The sequence below is a fragment of the Ranitomeya imitator genome, chromosome 4 (genome assembly GCF_032444005.1).
Source record: "Ranitomeya imitator isolate aRanImi1 chromosome 4, aRanImi1.pri, whole genome shotgun sequence".
NCBI classification, from domain to species: domain Eukaryota; kingdom Metazoa; phylum Chordata; class Amphibia; order Anura; family Dendrobatidae; genus Ranitomeya; species Ranitomeya imitator.
In genome coordinates this window covers 581,141,010-581,159,408 of record NC_091285.1, presented here as the reverse complement: position 1 = coordinate 581,159,408, position 18,399 = coordinate 581,141,010, and the positions used below count along the sequence as shown (strand labels likewise).

Genomic DNA, 18,399 nt, shown 5'->3' with positions numbered 1-18,399 from the left:
TGAACCACACTTCGCTAATTGGTCGCGCCCGGCTTCCGCCTGTTTGTCTGTCTGTCTGTCTGCCTGTCTGGCATGAAAATCCCACATCGCTGATTGGTCATGGCTAGCTGAGCGTGACCAATCAACGACAGGCACAGTCCGGCCGCGAATTGGCCCCTCACTACTCCCCTCCAGTCAGCGCCCACATAGTGTTTTAGCAGTCCGTTAAACAGACTGCATTACACCGCGGCATAGAGCGGTGTAACGCAGTCCGTTAACACTGCCATTAACCCTGTAAGTGTGACCAACTTTTTACTATTTACTATTGATGCTACCTATGCAGCATAAATAGTAAAAACATATAATGTTAAAAATAATAATTAAAAAAAATCATTATATTCTCACCTTGCGGCGTCTGCAGCTCGCGACGCTCTGGTTCCAAGAATGCGTTGCGGCAATGACCCGTGATGACGTAGCGGTCTCACGAGATTATTAATCACGGATTATTGCCGCAAGGCATTACTGGGAACGGAGCATCATGAGGAGCATCGCTAAAGGCCTGGGCTGGATCCGGGGGCCGCCGGAAGGTGAGTATATAACTATTTTTTATTTTAATTCCTTTTTTAACAGCGATATGGTGCCCACATTGCTATATACTATGTGGGCTGTGTTATATACTATATGGGCTGTGTTGCATACTGCATGGGCTGTGTTATATACTACGTTGCTGTGCTCTGCACTACGTGGGCTGTGCTATATACTACGTGGCTGTGCAATATACTACGTGGCTGTGCTATATACTACGTGGGCTGTGTTATATACTGTGTTATATACTGCATGGGCTGTGGTATATACTACGTGAGCTGTGCTCTATACTACATGGGCTGTGTTATATGCTACATGGGCTGTGTTATATACTGCATGGGCTGTGCTTTATACTACATTGGCTGTGGTATATACTACATGGGCTGTGTTATATACTGCGTGGGCTGTGCTATATACACTACGTGGCTCAGCAATATATTACGTGGCTGTGCTATATACTATGTGGCTGTGTTATATACTACGTAGCTGTGCTATATACTATGTGCCTGTGCTATATACTATGTGGCTGTGCAATATACTATGTGGCTGTGCTATATACTACGTGGCTACATTATATACTGCGTGGGCTGTGCTATATACTACGTGCCTGTGCTATATACTACTTGGCTGTGCTATATACTACGTGGCTGCTATATACTACTTGGCTATGCTATATACTACGTGGCTGTTATATAGTACATGGCTGTGCTATATACTACGTGGCTGTGCTATATACTACGTGGTTGTGCTATATACTACGTGGGCTGTGTTATATGCTATGTGAGCTGTGAGACTCTTTCGCCCGGGGCCCTCAAAAACCTGCAGCTGGCCCTGCTTTCACTGATTGGTCGCGAATTGCCACGGGTTTTGAACCACGCTTCGCTAATTGGTCATGCACGCCCGGCCGAATCCTGTGTATTCATTGCATTATTCTGAAATCTTCATAAATAAACTGCATACATATTCTAGAATACCGATGCTTTAGAATCGGGCCACCATTTAGTTTACAATAAAAGTTCATTTTTATTCATAATTCCCTTTCCCCTTCCCCTCTGTCCCTTTCTTTCCCACTTGCACGTGCAATTTTATTTTTCATGTGCACGTGAAAGGTGATCCACGTTACAAAATGACAAACGTTTTATTTATCTTTACCACCTGTACTACTGATTTGGCACATTATAAATGGTCACTGTAATATATAATGTAAATGTGTGTGTGTGTATATATATATATATATATATATATATATATATATACACACACAGTGGGTACAGAAAGTATTCAGACTCCTTTAAATTTATCACTCTTTGTATCATTGCAGCCATTTGGTAAATTAAAAAAAAGTTCATTTTTTTCTCATTAATGTACACTCTGCACCCCATCTTGACTGAAAAAAACCAGAAATGTAGAAATTTTTGCAAAAACTGAAATATCACATGGTCATAAATAATTATTTAGATACTTTGCTCAGTATTGAGTAAAAAGCACCATTTTGAGCTAGTACAGCCATGAGTCTTCTTGGGAATGATGCAACAGGTTTTTCACACCTGGATTTGGGGATCCTCTGCCATTCTTCCTTGCAGACCCTCTCCAGTTCCATCAGGTTGGATGGTGAACATTGGTGGAAAGCCAACATTTTCACACACACAGATTTGATCAGTGGAAAAAAATCGCTCACCTGCACTGCCCCATTAAATAACATTGGTTCGAGTGCTGTCCAATTTCTACATGGACAGCACTTGAACCGAAAATATTGTCATCTGAATGAGCCCTTGGAGACAATGGTCAGCATATGCACTGTGCCAATACAATGGTAAAAGTCGGAGCTGTGTTATGGTAGCATACATTAGGTGTTCTTCCTGTGATTTGCATCTGACAATAGGCTCAAATGTAATTTATACACGGCCTAAAGCCCCCTTCACACATCCTGGAGATTCCTGTATGGGAGAAAACAGTGCTGGTGAGATCTGGGATGGTGAGGGCTCTCACATAATTTTCATAACCAGCAGAGGGAAAGCCCACGGTTGGGGCTGATGTTAATAACCTGAGAAAGAGGACAATTTCCCAAAAGGTTCCAGATTATTAATAATAGCTCACAGTTGTTTGCTTTGGGTTTACAGGGAAAGATTTGTGTTCCTGTGCTGAGTGCTTAAGATAAGTGGTTGGAGTGGAGTTGTTGCAGTAGGGATATGTAGTTTTTTGTATTATATTTGCGTTTATCTCCTGGTCCCTGTTCCCATTTAGTTTATTCCTCCCTGTCCCTATCCTCCTCCCTATTGTTGGTTTGTGCTTTTGTATGATAGAGGTTTTCTGTTATCCCTGTTTTGCCTTTGTGTCTTCTTTACCTTACATTTCTCTCCCATGCCTCATGGGCTGGGGAGGAGACAGATTAGGGTTCAGCGAGAGCATAGCAAGGTCGGAGACCCAGGCCTCGCTACCGTCAAGAGTACCCCCGGGACAGGGATAGTTAAGGTACCATTTCCGGAGAAAACTTGAATCCGCTCTCCCTTAAAACGCAATATTTTATGAATAAACACTGAATTTTATACAATATCCGAGAGCGCCTTCAGATTGTCATTTTTCTCCTTCCTGTTCTTTTAATCCTGATGTTTGAAATGCGACTTTTTAAAAAGTCAAATTTCTTGCACCCATAAAGGGGTAAAGTAGAAACTCAGTTATAGATAGAAGATGTGCTAAATTTATCAAAATTGATAAATTGGCGCAAATAACAGCAAAACTGACTTCAAAAGTTTCCTCCCACTGAGTTTTTCCATTTTGCTAACTTGTTAGAGATTCTCCCCATCTGCTTCTTAGTGATATTATGTTTCTAGTAATTCAGCATTACAGGAGTATCGCTGCTTTTACAGCTCCCACAGGTGTTCTCACCAGACATCAGAGCCACAGATTTAGTGATAGCTGCAAAGATTTCCGATTTAGGTAGTGTTCGGCACAATTTCATAATCTTTACAATGTGGAAATGCTGAGAATATTCTACATATTTCACCTTCTGCATTGTAAAGGGTAAAATACAGAGTGAAAATCCATAGCATAGCTTGACATGCTGGAAAGTAATACCTGCACAGAAGATCAGATTTTTTTTTTACGGAAAGTATAGAAATTTAGTAAGCTCACACTGCTATTCTAAAACACTCTGAATTTTCTGCTGGAAAATCTTTGGTGGAAAAACCACAGAACATTTGCCATGTAGTAACATACCCTTAGGCCACATTCACGCGTTCAGTATTTAACATCAGTATTTGTAAGCCAAAACCAGGAGTGGGTGATAAATGCAGAAGTGGTGCATATGTTTCTATTATACTTTTCCCCTGATTGTTCCACTCCTGGTTTTGGCTTACAAATACTGATGTAAAATACTGACCAAATACTGAACATATGAACGTGGCTTTAAAATTCAAGGAAAGTTGGGTGAAATAGAATGAAGCCATGTTTGTTGTTACCTAGCTTTACAGTAAGTTATAATTTAAAAAAAATGACAGACAAGAACTCAAGGATTTCTATTCAGTGGCCTTTGCTTTTTTTAATTTAGGGGGAAATGTTCATTAACCCCTTAATCCCATATGACGTACTATCCCGTCCAGGTGACCTGGGACTTAATTCCCAGTGACGGGATAGTACGTCATATGCGATCGGCCGCGCTCACGGGGGGAGCGCGGCCGATCGCGGCCGGGTGTCAGCTGCCTATCGCAGCTGACATCCGGCACTATGTGCCAGGAGCGGTCACGGACCGCTCCCGACACATTAACCCCCGGCACACCGCGATCAAAGATGATCGCGGTGTGCCGGCGGTGCAGGGAAGCATCGCGCAGGGAGGGGGCTCCCTGCGGGCTTCCCTGAGACGATCGGTACACGGTGATGTACTCACCGTGTACCGAGCATCTTCTCCCTGCAGTCCCCGGATCCAAAATGGCCGCCGGGCTACTTCCGGGTCAGGATCAGGCTGCAGCTGCAGCTCTAATCCTGCCCGGCTGTATGTCAGATCACCGATCTAACAGAGTGCTGTGCACACTGTCAGATCGGTGATCTGTGATGTCCCCCCCTGGGACAAAGTGAAAAAGTAAAAAAAAAAATTTCCACACTTGTAAAAAAAAAAAAAAAAAAAAATCCTAAATAAAGCAGAAAAAAAAAAATATTATTCCCATAAATACATTTCTTTACCTAAAAAAAAAACAAAAAAACAATAAAAGTACACATATTTAGTATCGCCGCGTCCGTAACGACCCAACCTATAAAACTGGCCCACTAGTTAACCCCTTCAGTGAATACCGTAAGGAAAAAAAAAAAAAAACGAGCCAAAAAACAACGCTTTATTATCATAACGCTGAACAAAAAGTGGAATAACACGCGATCAAAAATACGAATATAAATAAGCATGGTACCTCTGAAAACGTCATCTTGTCCCGCAAAAAACGAGCTGCCATATAGCATCATAACCAAAAAAATAAAAAAGTTATAGTCCTCAGAATAAAGCGATGCCAAAATAATTATTTTTTCTATAAAATAGCTTTTATCGTATAAAAGCGCCAAAACATAAAAAAAATGATATAAATGAGGTATCGCTGTAATCGTACTGACCCGAAGAATAAAACTGCTTCATCAATTTTACCAAACGCGGAACGGTATAAACGCCTCCCCCAAAAGAAATTCATGAATAGCTGGTTTTTGGTCATTCTGCCTCACAAAAAATCGGAATAAAAAGCGATCAAAAACTGTCACGTGTCCGAAAATGTAACCGATAAAAACGTCAACTCGTCCCGCAAAAAACAAGACCTCACATGACTCTGTGGACCAAAATATGGAAAAATTATAGGTCTCAAAATGTGGAGACGCAAAAACTTTTTTGCTATAAAAAGCGTCTTTTAGTGTGTGACGGCTGCCAATCATAAAAATCCGATATAAAAAACGCTATAAAAGTAAATCAAACCCCCCCTTCATCACCCCCTTAGTTAGGCTAGGTTCACATTGCGTTAATGGGTTAACGCTAACGGACAGCGTTGCACGGCGAAAATGTCACAATTAACGCCGTGCAACGGGTCCGTTAGCACAACCATTGACAGCAATGTGATTTTCGGGTGTAGCGCATCGCTAGAGCGTGCCATTTTCGGCTCGCGCTAGCAAGGTGCCATTCTTTTGTGGCGCGCCTCAGACGCTGCTTGCAGCGTCCGCGGCGCGCCCGAGGTCCGATCCCCGATCTTCCAGAGCGGGGACGTTAACGCGACCACTAAACACGACACCTAAAAAGACATTGCGTTAGCGCAATCCGCTAGTGCTAAACGGATTTCCCTAACGCAATGTGAACCTGGCCTTAGGGAAAAATAATAAAATTAAAAAAAATGTATTTATTTCCATTTTCCCATTAGGGTTAGGGCTAGGGTTAGGGCTAGGGTTAGGGTTTGGATTACATTTACGGTTGGGATTAGGGTTGGGATTAGAATTAGGGGTGTGTCAGGGTTAGGTGTGTGGTTAGGGTTACAGTTGGGATTAGGGTTAGGGGTGCGTTTGGATTAGGGTTTCATTTATAATTGGGGGGTTTCCACTGTTTAGGCACATCAGGGGCTCTCCAAACGCGACATGGCGTCCGATCTCAATTCCAGCCAATTCTGCATTGAAAAAGTAAAACAGTGCTCCTTCACTTCGGAGCTCTCCCGTGCGCCCAAACAGGGGTTTACCCCAACATATGGGGTATCATCGTACTCGAGACAAATTGGACAACAACTTTTTGGGTCCAAGTTCTCTTGTTATCCTTGGGAAAATAAAAATTTGGGGGGCTAAAAATCATTTTTGTGGGAAAAAAAAGGATTTTTTATTTTCACGGCTCTGCGTTGTAAACTGTAGTGAAACACTTGGGGGTTCAAAGTTTTCACAACACATCTAGATAAGTTCCGTGGGAGGTCTAGTTTCCAATATGAGGTCACTTGTGGGTGGTTTCTACTGTTTGGGTACATCAGGGGCTCTGCAAATGCAACGTGACGCCTGCAGACCAATCCATCTAAGTCTGCATTCCAAATGGCGCTCCTTCCCTTCCGAGCTCTGCCATGCGCCCAAACAGTGGTTCCCCCCCACATATGGGGTATCAGCATACTCAGGACAAATTGAACAACAACTTTTGGGGTCCAATTTATTCTGTTACCCTTGTAAAAATACAAAGCTGGGGGCTAAAAAATCATTTTTGTGAAAAAAAAAAAGAATGTTTATTTTCACGGCTCTGCGTTATAAACTGTAGTGAAACACTTAGGGGTTCAAAGTTCTCACAACACATCTAGATAAGTTCCTTGGGAGGTCTAGTTTCTAATATGGGGTCACTTGTGGGGGGTTTGTACTGGTTGGGTACATCAGGGGCTCTGCAAATGCAACGTGACTCCTGCAGACCAATCCATCTAAGTCTGCATTCCAAATGGCGCTCCTTCCCTTCCGAGCTCTTCCATGCGCCCAAACAGTGGTTCCCCCCAACATATGGGGTATCAGCGTACTCAGGACAAATTGGACAACAACTTTTGGGGTCCAATTTATTCTGTTACCCTTGTGAAAATACAAAACTGGGGGCTAAAAAATAATTTTTGCGAAAAAAAAAAAATTATTTTAACGGCTCTGCGTTATAAACTGTAGTGAAACACTTGAGGGTTCAAAGCTCTCAAAACACATCTAGATAAGTTCCTTAGGGGGTCTAGTTTCCAAAATGGTGTCACTTGTGGGGGGTTTTAATGTTTAGGCACATCAGGGGCTCTCCAAACCAACATGGCGTCCCATCTTAATTCCAGTCAATTTTGCATTGAAAAGTCAAATGGCGCTCCTTCCCTTCCGAGCTGTGCTATGCACCCAAAAAGTGGTTTACCCCCACATATGGGGTATCGTCGCACTCAGGACAAATTGCACAACAACTTTTGTGGTCTAATTTCTTCCCTTACCCTTGGGAAAATAAAAAATTGGGGGCGAAAAGATCATTTTTGTGAAAAAATAAGATTTTTTATTTTTACGGCTCTGCATTATAAACTTCTGTGAAGCACTTGTTGGGTCAAAGTGCTCACCACACATCTAGATAAGTTCCTTAAGGGGTCTACTTTTCAAAATGGTGTCACTTGTGAGGGGTTCCAATGTTTAGGCACATGAGGGGCTCTCCAAACGCAACATGGCGTCCCATCTCAATTCCAGTCAATTTTGCATTGAAAAGTCAAATGGCGCTCCTTTCCTTCCGAGCTCTGTCATGCGCCCAAACAGTGGTTTACCCCCACATATGGGGTATCGTCGCACTCAGGACAAATTGCACAACAACTTTTGTGGCCTAATTTCTTCTCTTACCCTTGGGAAAATAAAAATTCGGTGGCGAAAAGATCATTTTTGTGAAAAAATATGATTTTTTATTTTTACGGCTCTGCATTATAAACTTCTGTGAAGCACTTGTTGGGTCAAAGTGCTCACCACACCTCTAGATAAGTTCCTTAAGGGGTCTACTTTCCAAAATGGTGTCACTTGTGGGGATTTCAATGTTTAGGCACATCAGGGGCTCTCCAAACACAACATGGCATCTCATCTCAATTCCAGTCAATTTTGCATTGAAAAGTAAAATGGCGCTCCTTCCCTTCCGAGCTCTGCCATACGCCCAAACAATGGTTTACACCCATATATGGGGTATCAGCGTACTCAGGACAAATTGGACAACAATTTTTGAGGTCCAATTTCTTCTCTTACTCTTGGGAAAATAAAAAATTGGGGGCGAAAAATAATTTTTGTGAAAAAATATGATTTTTTATTTTTACGGCTCTGCATTATAAACTTTTGTGAAGCAATTGGTGGGTCAAAGTGGTCACCACACATCTAGATAAGTTCCTTAGGGTGTCTACTTTCCAAAATGGTGTCACTTGTGGGGGGTTTCAATGTTTAGGCACATGAGGGGCTTTCCAAACGCAACATGGCGTCCCATCTCAATTCCTGTCAATTTTGCATTGAAAAGTCAAATGGCGCTCCTTTCCTTCCGAGCTCTGCCATGCGCCCAAACAGTGGTTTACCCCCACATATGGGGTATCAGCGTACTCAATACAGATTGTACAACAACGTTTGGCATCCATTTTATCCTGTTACCCTTGGTAAAATAAAACAAATTGGAGCTGAAATAAATTTTGTGTGAAAAAAAGTTAAATATTCATTTTTATTTAAACATTCCAAAAATTCCTGTGAAACCCCTGAAGGGTTAATAAACTTTTTGAATGTGGTTTTGAGCACCTTGAGGGGTGCAGTTTTTAGAATGGTGTCACACTTGGGTATTTTCTATCATATAGACCCCTCAAAATGACTTCAAATGAGATGTGGTCCCTAAAAAAAAATGGTGTTGTAAAAATGAGAAATTGCTGGTCAACTTTTAACCCTTATAACTCCCTAACAAAAAAAATTTTGGTTCCAAAATTGTGCTGATGTAAAGTAGACATGTGGGAAATGTTACTTATTAAGTATTTTGCGTGACATATCTCTGTGATTTAAGGGCATAAAAATTTAAAGTTGGAAAATTGCGAAATTTTCTAAATTTTCGTCAAATTTCCATTTTTTTCACAAATAAACGCAAGTTATATCGAATAAATGTTACCACTAAAATGAAGTACAATATGTCACGAGAAAACAATGTCAGAATCGCCAAGATCTGTTGAAGCGTTGCAGAGTTATAACCTCATAAAGGGACAGTGGTCAGAATTGTAAAAATTGGCCCGGTCATTAACGTGCAAACCACCCTCGGGGCTTAAGGGGTTAAGGCTCTGTTCAAATTTAATTTTTTGGAGCAGATCTGCTACAAAATCCTCCTCAAAAATTGTTTCAAAAATGCTTGGAAAATTCTTATTCATTTCTATGTAAATTAATTTTGCTCTTCATGTAATAAGTTTTTTTAAGCACTATTTTCCTCAATGGCAGGTTCAGACAAGGGCATATTTGGTCCTGGTGTGATCTGACAAAACATCAGATTGCAATCAAACCAATGTTTAGTCTATGGAGCAGTACACATGTTCGATTTTTTCCTCGGACAGAGTCTGTCAGAGGAAAAAATCATTTCAGCACAATTTGCATCCGTAAAATGGATCCCACTTGGCCATTCATATCAGTCAGTGGAAAACATCGGACTGCACTCGGATGACATCTGAGTTCAGTCCTATTTCCATGGACTGACAGAATAGATAAAATGGAGAAATTTTTTTCTCCATCTTCTCATCATCCGTCAGATCACTCTATGGCCACACTCCGATCAGAGTTTTGGTGTAATTTGCATAATTGGCTCAATTCTCTCAGATGAGAGAATGTGTGCTTGTCTGCACCTGCCCAGAAAGTTCATGAAAAAAAGGCCTGGTGGAAATAAAAGGGCATGTCATTTCTTTGAACCGGATCCTGATGGCATCTGCTCCAAATTAGACAATGACAAATTAAAAGTTTGAGAAAAATGCTTCAGGAAAAGTAAAACTTGTGTGTGACACTTGTAAACGTCACTTCTCATAGACAAGCACTTCTCCTTCATTTTAATGATATTTATTCCTTCTGGCAGAACAGGGGTTAATTTGCTATGTTAGAAATCTCTGTGCTTGCAGCTGAGCTCAAATACCCACTCCTTTCCCCTTTATAATCTGGGCTCTGCTACAAATCCTTGTCAGAGCTAGCATTTGCTGCATGGCTAATGGAGGGAGAGGAGTTCGTATGAGAAGGAGAGTTGGAGGAGTTATCCGTGACTGTTGCTTGGTTTGTATGTGTGGTAATTCCTTATCCTTCTCTAGTTTGGTTTATTCCCTTACCTCCATGCTCCGATGCATTCCTCTGAGTGAATATTTTGTATGCCTGGAGTTTTCTATTAATCCTTGTTTGTGTTGCCTTGTTTTTTGGGATTAGTGTATTATGGTGCACAGTAGCGCCCCTCTTCCCTGGGTGGCGGAGGAGAACAGATGGAGGTCTGACTCAGGAGATAAGGCAAGGGAATAGGGTGAGCTAGGGCGCCCCCTAGTGTTAGGGACAGGGAAGGAGCCCCTGGTGTCGTGTCATGGTCAAAAGCAAGGTCCAAGGTTGGGCAGCAAAAGATCAAAATAACAGCAAACTAGACAACATGGCACACACACCAATGACCTAAACCTATGACTGGGAATGATCTAATCTGTGTTAACTAATTAAATAGCCAGGCAATCATTCAGAATGGAAGACACATGAGCAAAACCATGTAGGCCTTACCTAAATAGGCGGCTGGTCTGTCACTCAGAATACTGACAACCTAGCACGCCTCTACCACTGACTGGACAACCTTGTTGTCATTCACAATACTGACAGCCCAGCACGCCGCTGCATTATATAGGGTGGCGGAGCTATCTCTCACAGCATCCCTCGGCCCTGGTGAATGGCAGAATCGTGACATGGTTTTTTAATGCCTCAAAATACTCCGTGTAAACATAGCCATGGAGGTTATTCATAACTAGAACTGTAGTAGGAGTCCCTTAGTGGTGTATAGCGACCTGGTCGATACCTTTATAAGCCAATTTCATATGAAGGTGTGTGGCGTTGGCATTTCAGCATGTATATAGCCTAGTCTATGCCCTCATCATCTCCCGCCTCGACTACTGTAACCTCCTGCTCTGTGGCCTCCCCTCGAACACTCTTGCACCCCTCCAATCTATTCTAAACTCAGCTGCCCGACTAATCCACCTGTCCCCCCGCTATTCCCCGGCCTCTCCCCTCTGTCATTCCCTTCATTGGCTCCCCATTACCCAGAGACTCCAGTACAAAAGCCTAACCATGACATACAAAGCCATCTACAACCTCCATACATCTGTGACCTCGTCTCCCGGTACTTTCCTGCACGCAACCTCCGATCCTCACAAGATCTCCTTCTCTACTCCCCTCTTATCTCCTCTTCCCACAATCGTATACAAGATTTCTCTAGTGCATCCCCCCTACTCTGGAACTCTCTACCACAACATATCAGACTCTCACCTACCATCGAAACCTTCATAAAGAGCCTGAAGACCCACCTCTTCCGACAAGCCTGTAACCTGCAGTAACCACCGATCGACCAAACCACTGCATGACCAGCTCTATCCTCACCTACTGTATCCTCACCCATCCCTTGTAGATTGTGAATCCTTGCGGGCAGGGTCCTCTCTCCTCCTGTACCAGTTGTGACTTGTATTGTTTAAGATTATTGTACCTGTTTTTATTATGTATACCCCTCTTACATGGAAAGCGCCATGGAATAAATGGCGCTATAATAATAAATATTAAAAATAATATAGGGAAGAATATCTCCATTAATACAGGTGCCAACTCCGAGCATGGTACCCATCGGAGAGGTCAGGAATTTGCAACGGTTGGATGAGACCCCTGTGTATAATAATGCAAATTCAGTTTCGTAGAAACACAGGGGTGCAGGTATGTAAAATATGATTGCGTAACAAGGTGAAGCTGGTATTAGCCATCAGCAGTAGCATTTTCTGATCAGTAAGTAGCAGCCGTGCACTGGCGTGCAGAAGAGCTGTTATTGGGTAATAGGATGCGTCCAGATGTAAAATCATTTCATACTGACATTGAATCACGGTGACTGCGGATTCATCTGAGTTCATTTGGCCTAAAAATAATAATAAAGAGAATCAGGTAACCAAAAAATTGCAACACAGAGGCTGAAATAGTGGAATAGTTTATCCGCCTTGATTTCAGTCTATGATCTGACTCATGGGTCTATTTAAGGGGCCACACTGAAAGGTTCACATTCTTTGTCTTTTATTGATGACCCGATGATTAATGTCCTCACACTGCCTTCTATTTTGCTCTGGTCCTGTCCCCTGTACCAGTTCCACCTCCTACCGGAGTCTGGTCCTCCCATTTCCTCAGTCTACTATGTAACAGTAAAGTTTGGGAGCCAGGGAATAGCGGAGACTGAAGTGGGAAAGTGGCAGCTTCTCCAGCTACCAGTCTGGCAGAGGGATCCCCGCAGGCAGGATGAGAGTCTGGAGCATGGATCACTGGAGAGGGCTCCTCACCGCCTGGGCTCTCTTCTACTTACCAGGTGAGCTGAAAAACCATCTGGACCACTGATCTCAGACATAATAAAGATGTATTATTGATTATTAACCCCTACTTGCACAGAGAAAAGTATGAAATGCTGCTTTTAGATTGTTTCAGAATTCTATCAGTTCATTGGGTACAACTCAAGTAACTTCACTGATTGCCATTGATGGACTTTTAAACTAAATTTTATCAATTTTTTGTGATTATGAAGAGGAAAATATTGCTAGGAAAATGTTATTCACTGTGCACCTGATTCAGTTTTCCAGAATGTTGGGGATGTCTTATGAGACATTTGCTATTGTTTGTAACCTATGATACATTCATTTCCTGCAGGGTGAGAGAACCTGGTCAAGTCTAGACTATGACTGGCATGTGCCACATACACACACACTGAATATAACATACAGTATGCCAATGCTTGTAGTGTTTCTGCACCTGAAGACGTTGTCAGGTTTTACATCAGGGCTGTCAGATACATCTGCATTTTGAATCCCAGGCTATGTCCCTTTAATACAGAGGAATCTTCCTTTTTTTTTGTTGTATGACGCTGGACACTTCTAGAGAGCTAAACATCTGGCAGCAACTGGAAACAAAATCTGCCGTCAGCCCAAAATCCCAAAGCATTGCAGAAATGTGAGGAGCAGGAGGCTTGAAAGATGAAAGGCGAGAGTGGTGGACAGAGTTGGATAGGGGGGCTCGGGTGCTGGGCTTGGCATCTTCTGAAGATGATGCAGAATTGGGGGAGCTCAGGACCGAAAGGAGGCAATGGAGGACAGGTCAGAAATCATCTCAGCTATGTTAGGAGCCACAAGTATGTCAGGAGAGACTCAATGTCACATCAGGCCGAACAGTGGAGACCAGGAGAGGTTTCCTATATCATAGTGGAGGGCAGATAAATGGCAGGAGGGGGGATACCTGGAAAGATGACATACAATCCGCTGGGGTAAAGACCCTAGAGAGACATATTTACTGACTGGCGGAGGATGTGCCATGGTATATATATATATATATATATATATATATATATATATATATATGACGTACACAACTGTAGACGTAAACTGTGGAGAGTGAGATTGGATGTGCAAAATGTGGATTTGACAGGTTGAGAGGTCCACTGGAGATACTTCACCTCTACAATACTGGTTTCACATCAGTTTAGCCCCAGTTATCCAGTACATAACAAGATTTAGATAGTTTTAAAGGTAACATGTTATGTAAAATAACTCTATTAACCTTCAGATATGGGGTTAATCTGCAAATTAATAGTGTACTGACACCGTGCGGCAGCTGCACTGAGAGCCCAGCTGCTGGGAGGAAATTAACTTTATTCTTCTCTGCAGCCACCAGCTTTCAGTCACACAGGTGGCGCCGACACGGCTCCAGTTGCCGCTCAGTGAATAGTAAACGGTGGTTGTAAATGCAGCTTCAGCACTGACTGACTGACTAGAGTAAGGAGGTCTCCTTTTTTTCCAGACACAGCAGCACATCTGTCCATGGTATGTGCATGATACTGCAGCTCAGCACTATTCACTTGAATTGGGAGTGGCTGCTGTACCAGACACAACCAGCGAACAGAAGTGGCGCTGTTTTTCCAATCTGGAATACCTCTTCAATTCTTCACACATTATGCACTTGCACTTACAGAAGATACCTAGTAACAATGACAGTGGTTACATATTTTCAAGCACAAGTAAATGATATCTGCAAATGAAAACTACTGTAGCTGAGTTTGATGGCGGGATGTATAAAAGCACCAGTGTGCTTCTTGTCTATGTGACACATATCTACAAGACATTTGGTTCTTAACCTGTAGTATACGCACCCGAGGGGTATTCGCACTGTCCCCGTGGTGTACTTTTATAGGCTCAGTATAGTGTATAAACATAACTTTATGGTTACTTTGATGTAATGTGAGTAAGGGGTTCTTATTAAAATACTATACTAGAGTCCTGGTGAAAGTTTTACTGCCTATGATTCTTGTTGAAGTGAACTTGCAGTAATAAATGCAATATGTGTGGGTTAATAGTTATCCTGGCCTAATAAACAGTTCATACATCATACTTGGAATTCTTCTTTCTTTTCACGCTACCTGTGAATTAGGCATCCCTGTGTAAACTACTAATGGCCCATTTCACTCATTATCTTGACTATCATGGTGGCAATGGCAAGTTAGTCCTAGCTTCTTCAGCAAATCACCAGCAATGGTAAAGCCAATTTGGTAATGGTGTTGGTTAGTTTTTAAGGAGCAGCTAACCTTACTAATGCAGCTATGTTTAATTATATATAGTCCAATGCTGTATTCTTAGTTGTGACCACAAGGTGGCCCCATTGTACCAAATATCGAGAAGAGATTATGTAGTGAACTGTTAGCAGGGAGTGAGTTATTGTGTGGCTGAAGCCACATGTGAGGCAGGAGACCCCTGTGACTTAGGAGAGAACACATACTCGTTACTAAAGAAAGGCACTAGCAAAAGTGGAGCCTTCAAATAGTCTGCAGCTTCAGAAACATATAAGTAATGAAGTGATTGCAGCGGGCTCCAACTCAGTCCCTGCAAGATGTGCCTGAAGGGACTAGTAAAAGGCCTCATTCAGACGTCCGTGTTGCACATACATGTTCTATCCATGTTTTTCACAGATACAATACACACCCATTGTAATCTATGGGGCTGTTCACATGCCACAGAGACATCCATTTTTTATGCACAGATGAAAAGTGCCTATACAAGTGTATGGGTCCATGAGAAACCCATACAGCACATTAATGGCATCCATGTGCTGTCCATGGTTAACATTGCAATGGTTAGGAAAAGCTTTACGATTTATCACACGTGAAAAATACTGATGACACATGGATCCAAAACACTGATGAAACTCGGATGCAAAACACTGATGACATGATCCATTTTTTGGGTGACAAATACTGATGTATAAATAAGCCATAGAGTCAGATTAATAGACTTAAGCTGAAGTGAAGAGGACCATGGCCCCTATTCCTATTCATCACTGCCTATGTGCCTATTTTTGTCTAGTTTTGCACATTTTTTTGCTTGCACCCTATTCATTATTCTCTTTGTGTCTTTTTTAAGACTATTTTATATGTGCTCATTAGTGATGAGCGAGTGTACTCGTTGCTTCGGTGATCTCCGAGTATTTGTTAGTGTTCAGAGATTAAGTTTTCATCACCTCAGCCGAATGATTTACAGCCATTAGCCAGGCTGAGTACATGTGGGGGTTGCCTGGTTGCTAGGGAATCCCCACATGTTATCAAGCTGGCTAACAGATGTAAATCATTCAGCTGCGGCGATGAAAACTAAATCTCCGAGTACTTACAAACACTCGGAGGACACCCGAGCGTGCTCGGGAAATCTCGAGTACCGAGTATACTCGCTCATCACTAACCATAACACATAGTTACATAGTTACATAGTTATTAAGGTTGAAGGAAGACTATATGTCCATCTAGTTCAACCCATAGCCTAACCTAACATGCCCTAACATGTTGATCCAGAGGAAGGCAAAAAAAACCCATGTGCAAAGAGTAAGCTCCACATTGGGGAAAAAAATTCCTTCCCGACTCCACATACGGCAATCAGACTAGTTCCCTGGATCAACGCCCTATCAAGGAATCTAGTGTATATACCCTGTAACATTATACTTTTCCAGAAAGGTATCCAGTCCCCTCTTAAATTTAAGTAACGAATCACTCATTACAACATCATACGGCAGAGAGTTCCATAGTCTCACTGCTCTTACAGTAAAGAATCCGTGTCTGTTATTATGCTTAAACCTTTTTTCCTCCAACCGCAGAGGATGCCCCCTTGTCCCTGTTTCAGGTCTATGATTAAAAAGATCATCAGAAAGGTCTTTGTACTGTCCCCTCATATATTTATACATTAAAATGAGATCACCCCTTAGTCTTCGTTTTTCCAAACTAAATAGCCCCAAGTGTAATAACCTATCTTGGTATTGCAGACCCCCCAGTCCTCTAATAACCTTGGTCGCTCTTCTCTGCACCCGCTCCAGTTCAGCTATGTCTTTCTTATACACCGGAGACCAGAACTGTGCACAGTATTCTAAGTGTGGTCGAACTAGTGACTTGTATAGAGGTAAAATTATATTCTCCTCATGAGCATCTATGCCTCTTTTAATGCATCCCATTATTTTATTTGCCTTTGTAGCAGCTGCCTGACACTGGCCACTGAATTTAAGTTTGTCATCCACCCATACACCCAGGTCTTTTTCATTGACGGTTTTGCCCAGAGTTTTAGAATTAAGCACATAATTATACATCTTATTACTTCTACCCAAGTGCATGACCTTACATTTATCCCCATTAAAGCTCATTTGCCATTTATCAGCCCAAGCTTCTAGTTTACATAAATCATCCTGTAATATAAAATTGTCCTCCTCTGTATTGATTACCCTGCAGAGTTTAGTGTCATCTGCAAATATTGAAATTCTACTCTGAATGCCCCCTACAAGGTCATTAATAAATATGTTAAAAAGAAGAGGGCCCAATACTGACCCCTGTGGTACCCCACTGCTAACCGCTACCCAGTCCGAGTGTGCTCCATTAATAACCACCCTTTGTTTCCTATCCCTGAGCCAGCTCTCAACCCACTTGCACATATTTTCCCCTATCCCCATTATTCTCATTTTATGTATCAACCTTTTGTGTGGCACCGTATCAAAAGCTTTTGAAAAGTCCATATACACTACATCCACTGGGTTCCCTTGGTCCAATCCGGAACTTACCTCTTCATAGAAACTGATCAAATTAGTCTGACATGAACGGTCCCTAGTAAACCCGTGCTGATACTGGGTCATGAGGTTATTCCTCTTCAGATACTCCAGTATAGCGTCCCTTAGAATGCCCTCCAGGATTTTACCCACAGTAGAGGTTAAGCTTACTGGCCTATAGTTTCCGAGTTCAGTTTTTGTTCCCTTTTTGAATATTGGCACCACATTTGCTATACGCCAGTCCTGTGGCACAAACCCTGTTATTATGGAGTCTTTAAAGATTAAAAATAATGGTCTATCAATGACTGTACTTAATTCCTGCAGTACTCGAGGGTGTATCCCATCCGGGCCCGGAGATTTGTCAATTTTAGTGATTTTTAGACGCCGCCGCACTTCCTGCTGGGTTAAGCAGGTGACATTTAATTGGGAATTTTTATCACTAGACATTTTGTCTGCCATGGGATTTTCTTGTGTAAATACTGATGAAAAAAAGTCATTTAGCATATTGGCTTTTTCCTCATCCTCATCCACCATCTCACCCAGACTATTTTTAAGGGGGCCAACACTATCATTTTTTAGTTTCTTACTATTTATGTAGTTAAAGAATATTTTAGGATTATTTTTACTCTCTCTGGCAATGAGTCTCTCTGTCTCAATCTTTGCTGCCTTGATTTGCTTTTTACAGAATTTATTTAATTTTCTGTATTTATTTAATGCCTCCTCGCTACCTACTTCCTTTAATTCTCTAAATGCTTTCTTTTTGTCCCTTATTGCGCCCCTTACAGCTCTATTTAGCCATATTGGTTTCCTCCTATTTCTAATATGTTTATTCCCATACGGTATATACTGTGCACAGGTCCTATCCAGGATGCTAATAAACGTCTCCCATTTTCTCTGTGTATTTTTGTGTCTCAGGATATCGTCCCAGTTAATTGCACCAAGATCCTCTCTCATCCGTTGGAAATTTGCCCTCCTGAAGTTTAGTGTCCTTGTAACCCCTCTACTACACATCTTTTTAAAGGATACATGAAAACTTATTATTTTGTGATCGCTATTTCC

The 18,399-nt window shown here is 41.9% G+C and overlaps 1 protein-coding gene across 1 annotated transcript in view; it reads left to right on the top strand.

Annotated features, from left to right (window-relative positions):
• Window positions 1-12,453: 12,453 nt before the first annotated feature.
• ITGA11 (integrin subunit alpha 11) overlaps window positions 12,454-18,399 on the top strand; it is a 276,560-nt gene continuing 270,614 nt past the window's right edge. The window contains exon 1 of the mRNA XM_069766420.1: window positions 12,454-12,595. Within this exon, the coding sequence (XP_069622521.1) occupies window positions 12,529-12,595 (67 nt within the window). The 5' untranslated portion in view covers window positions 12,454-12,528. The remainder of the gene's footprint in view (window positions 12,596-18,399) is intronic.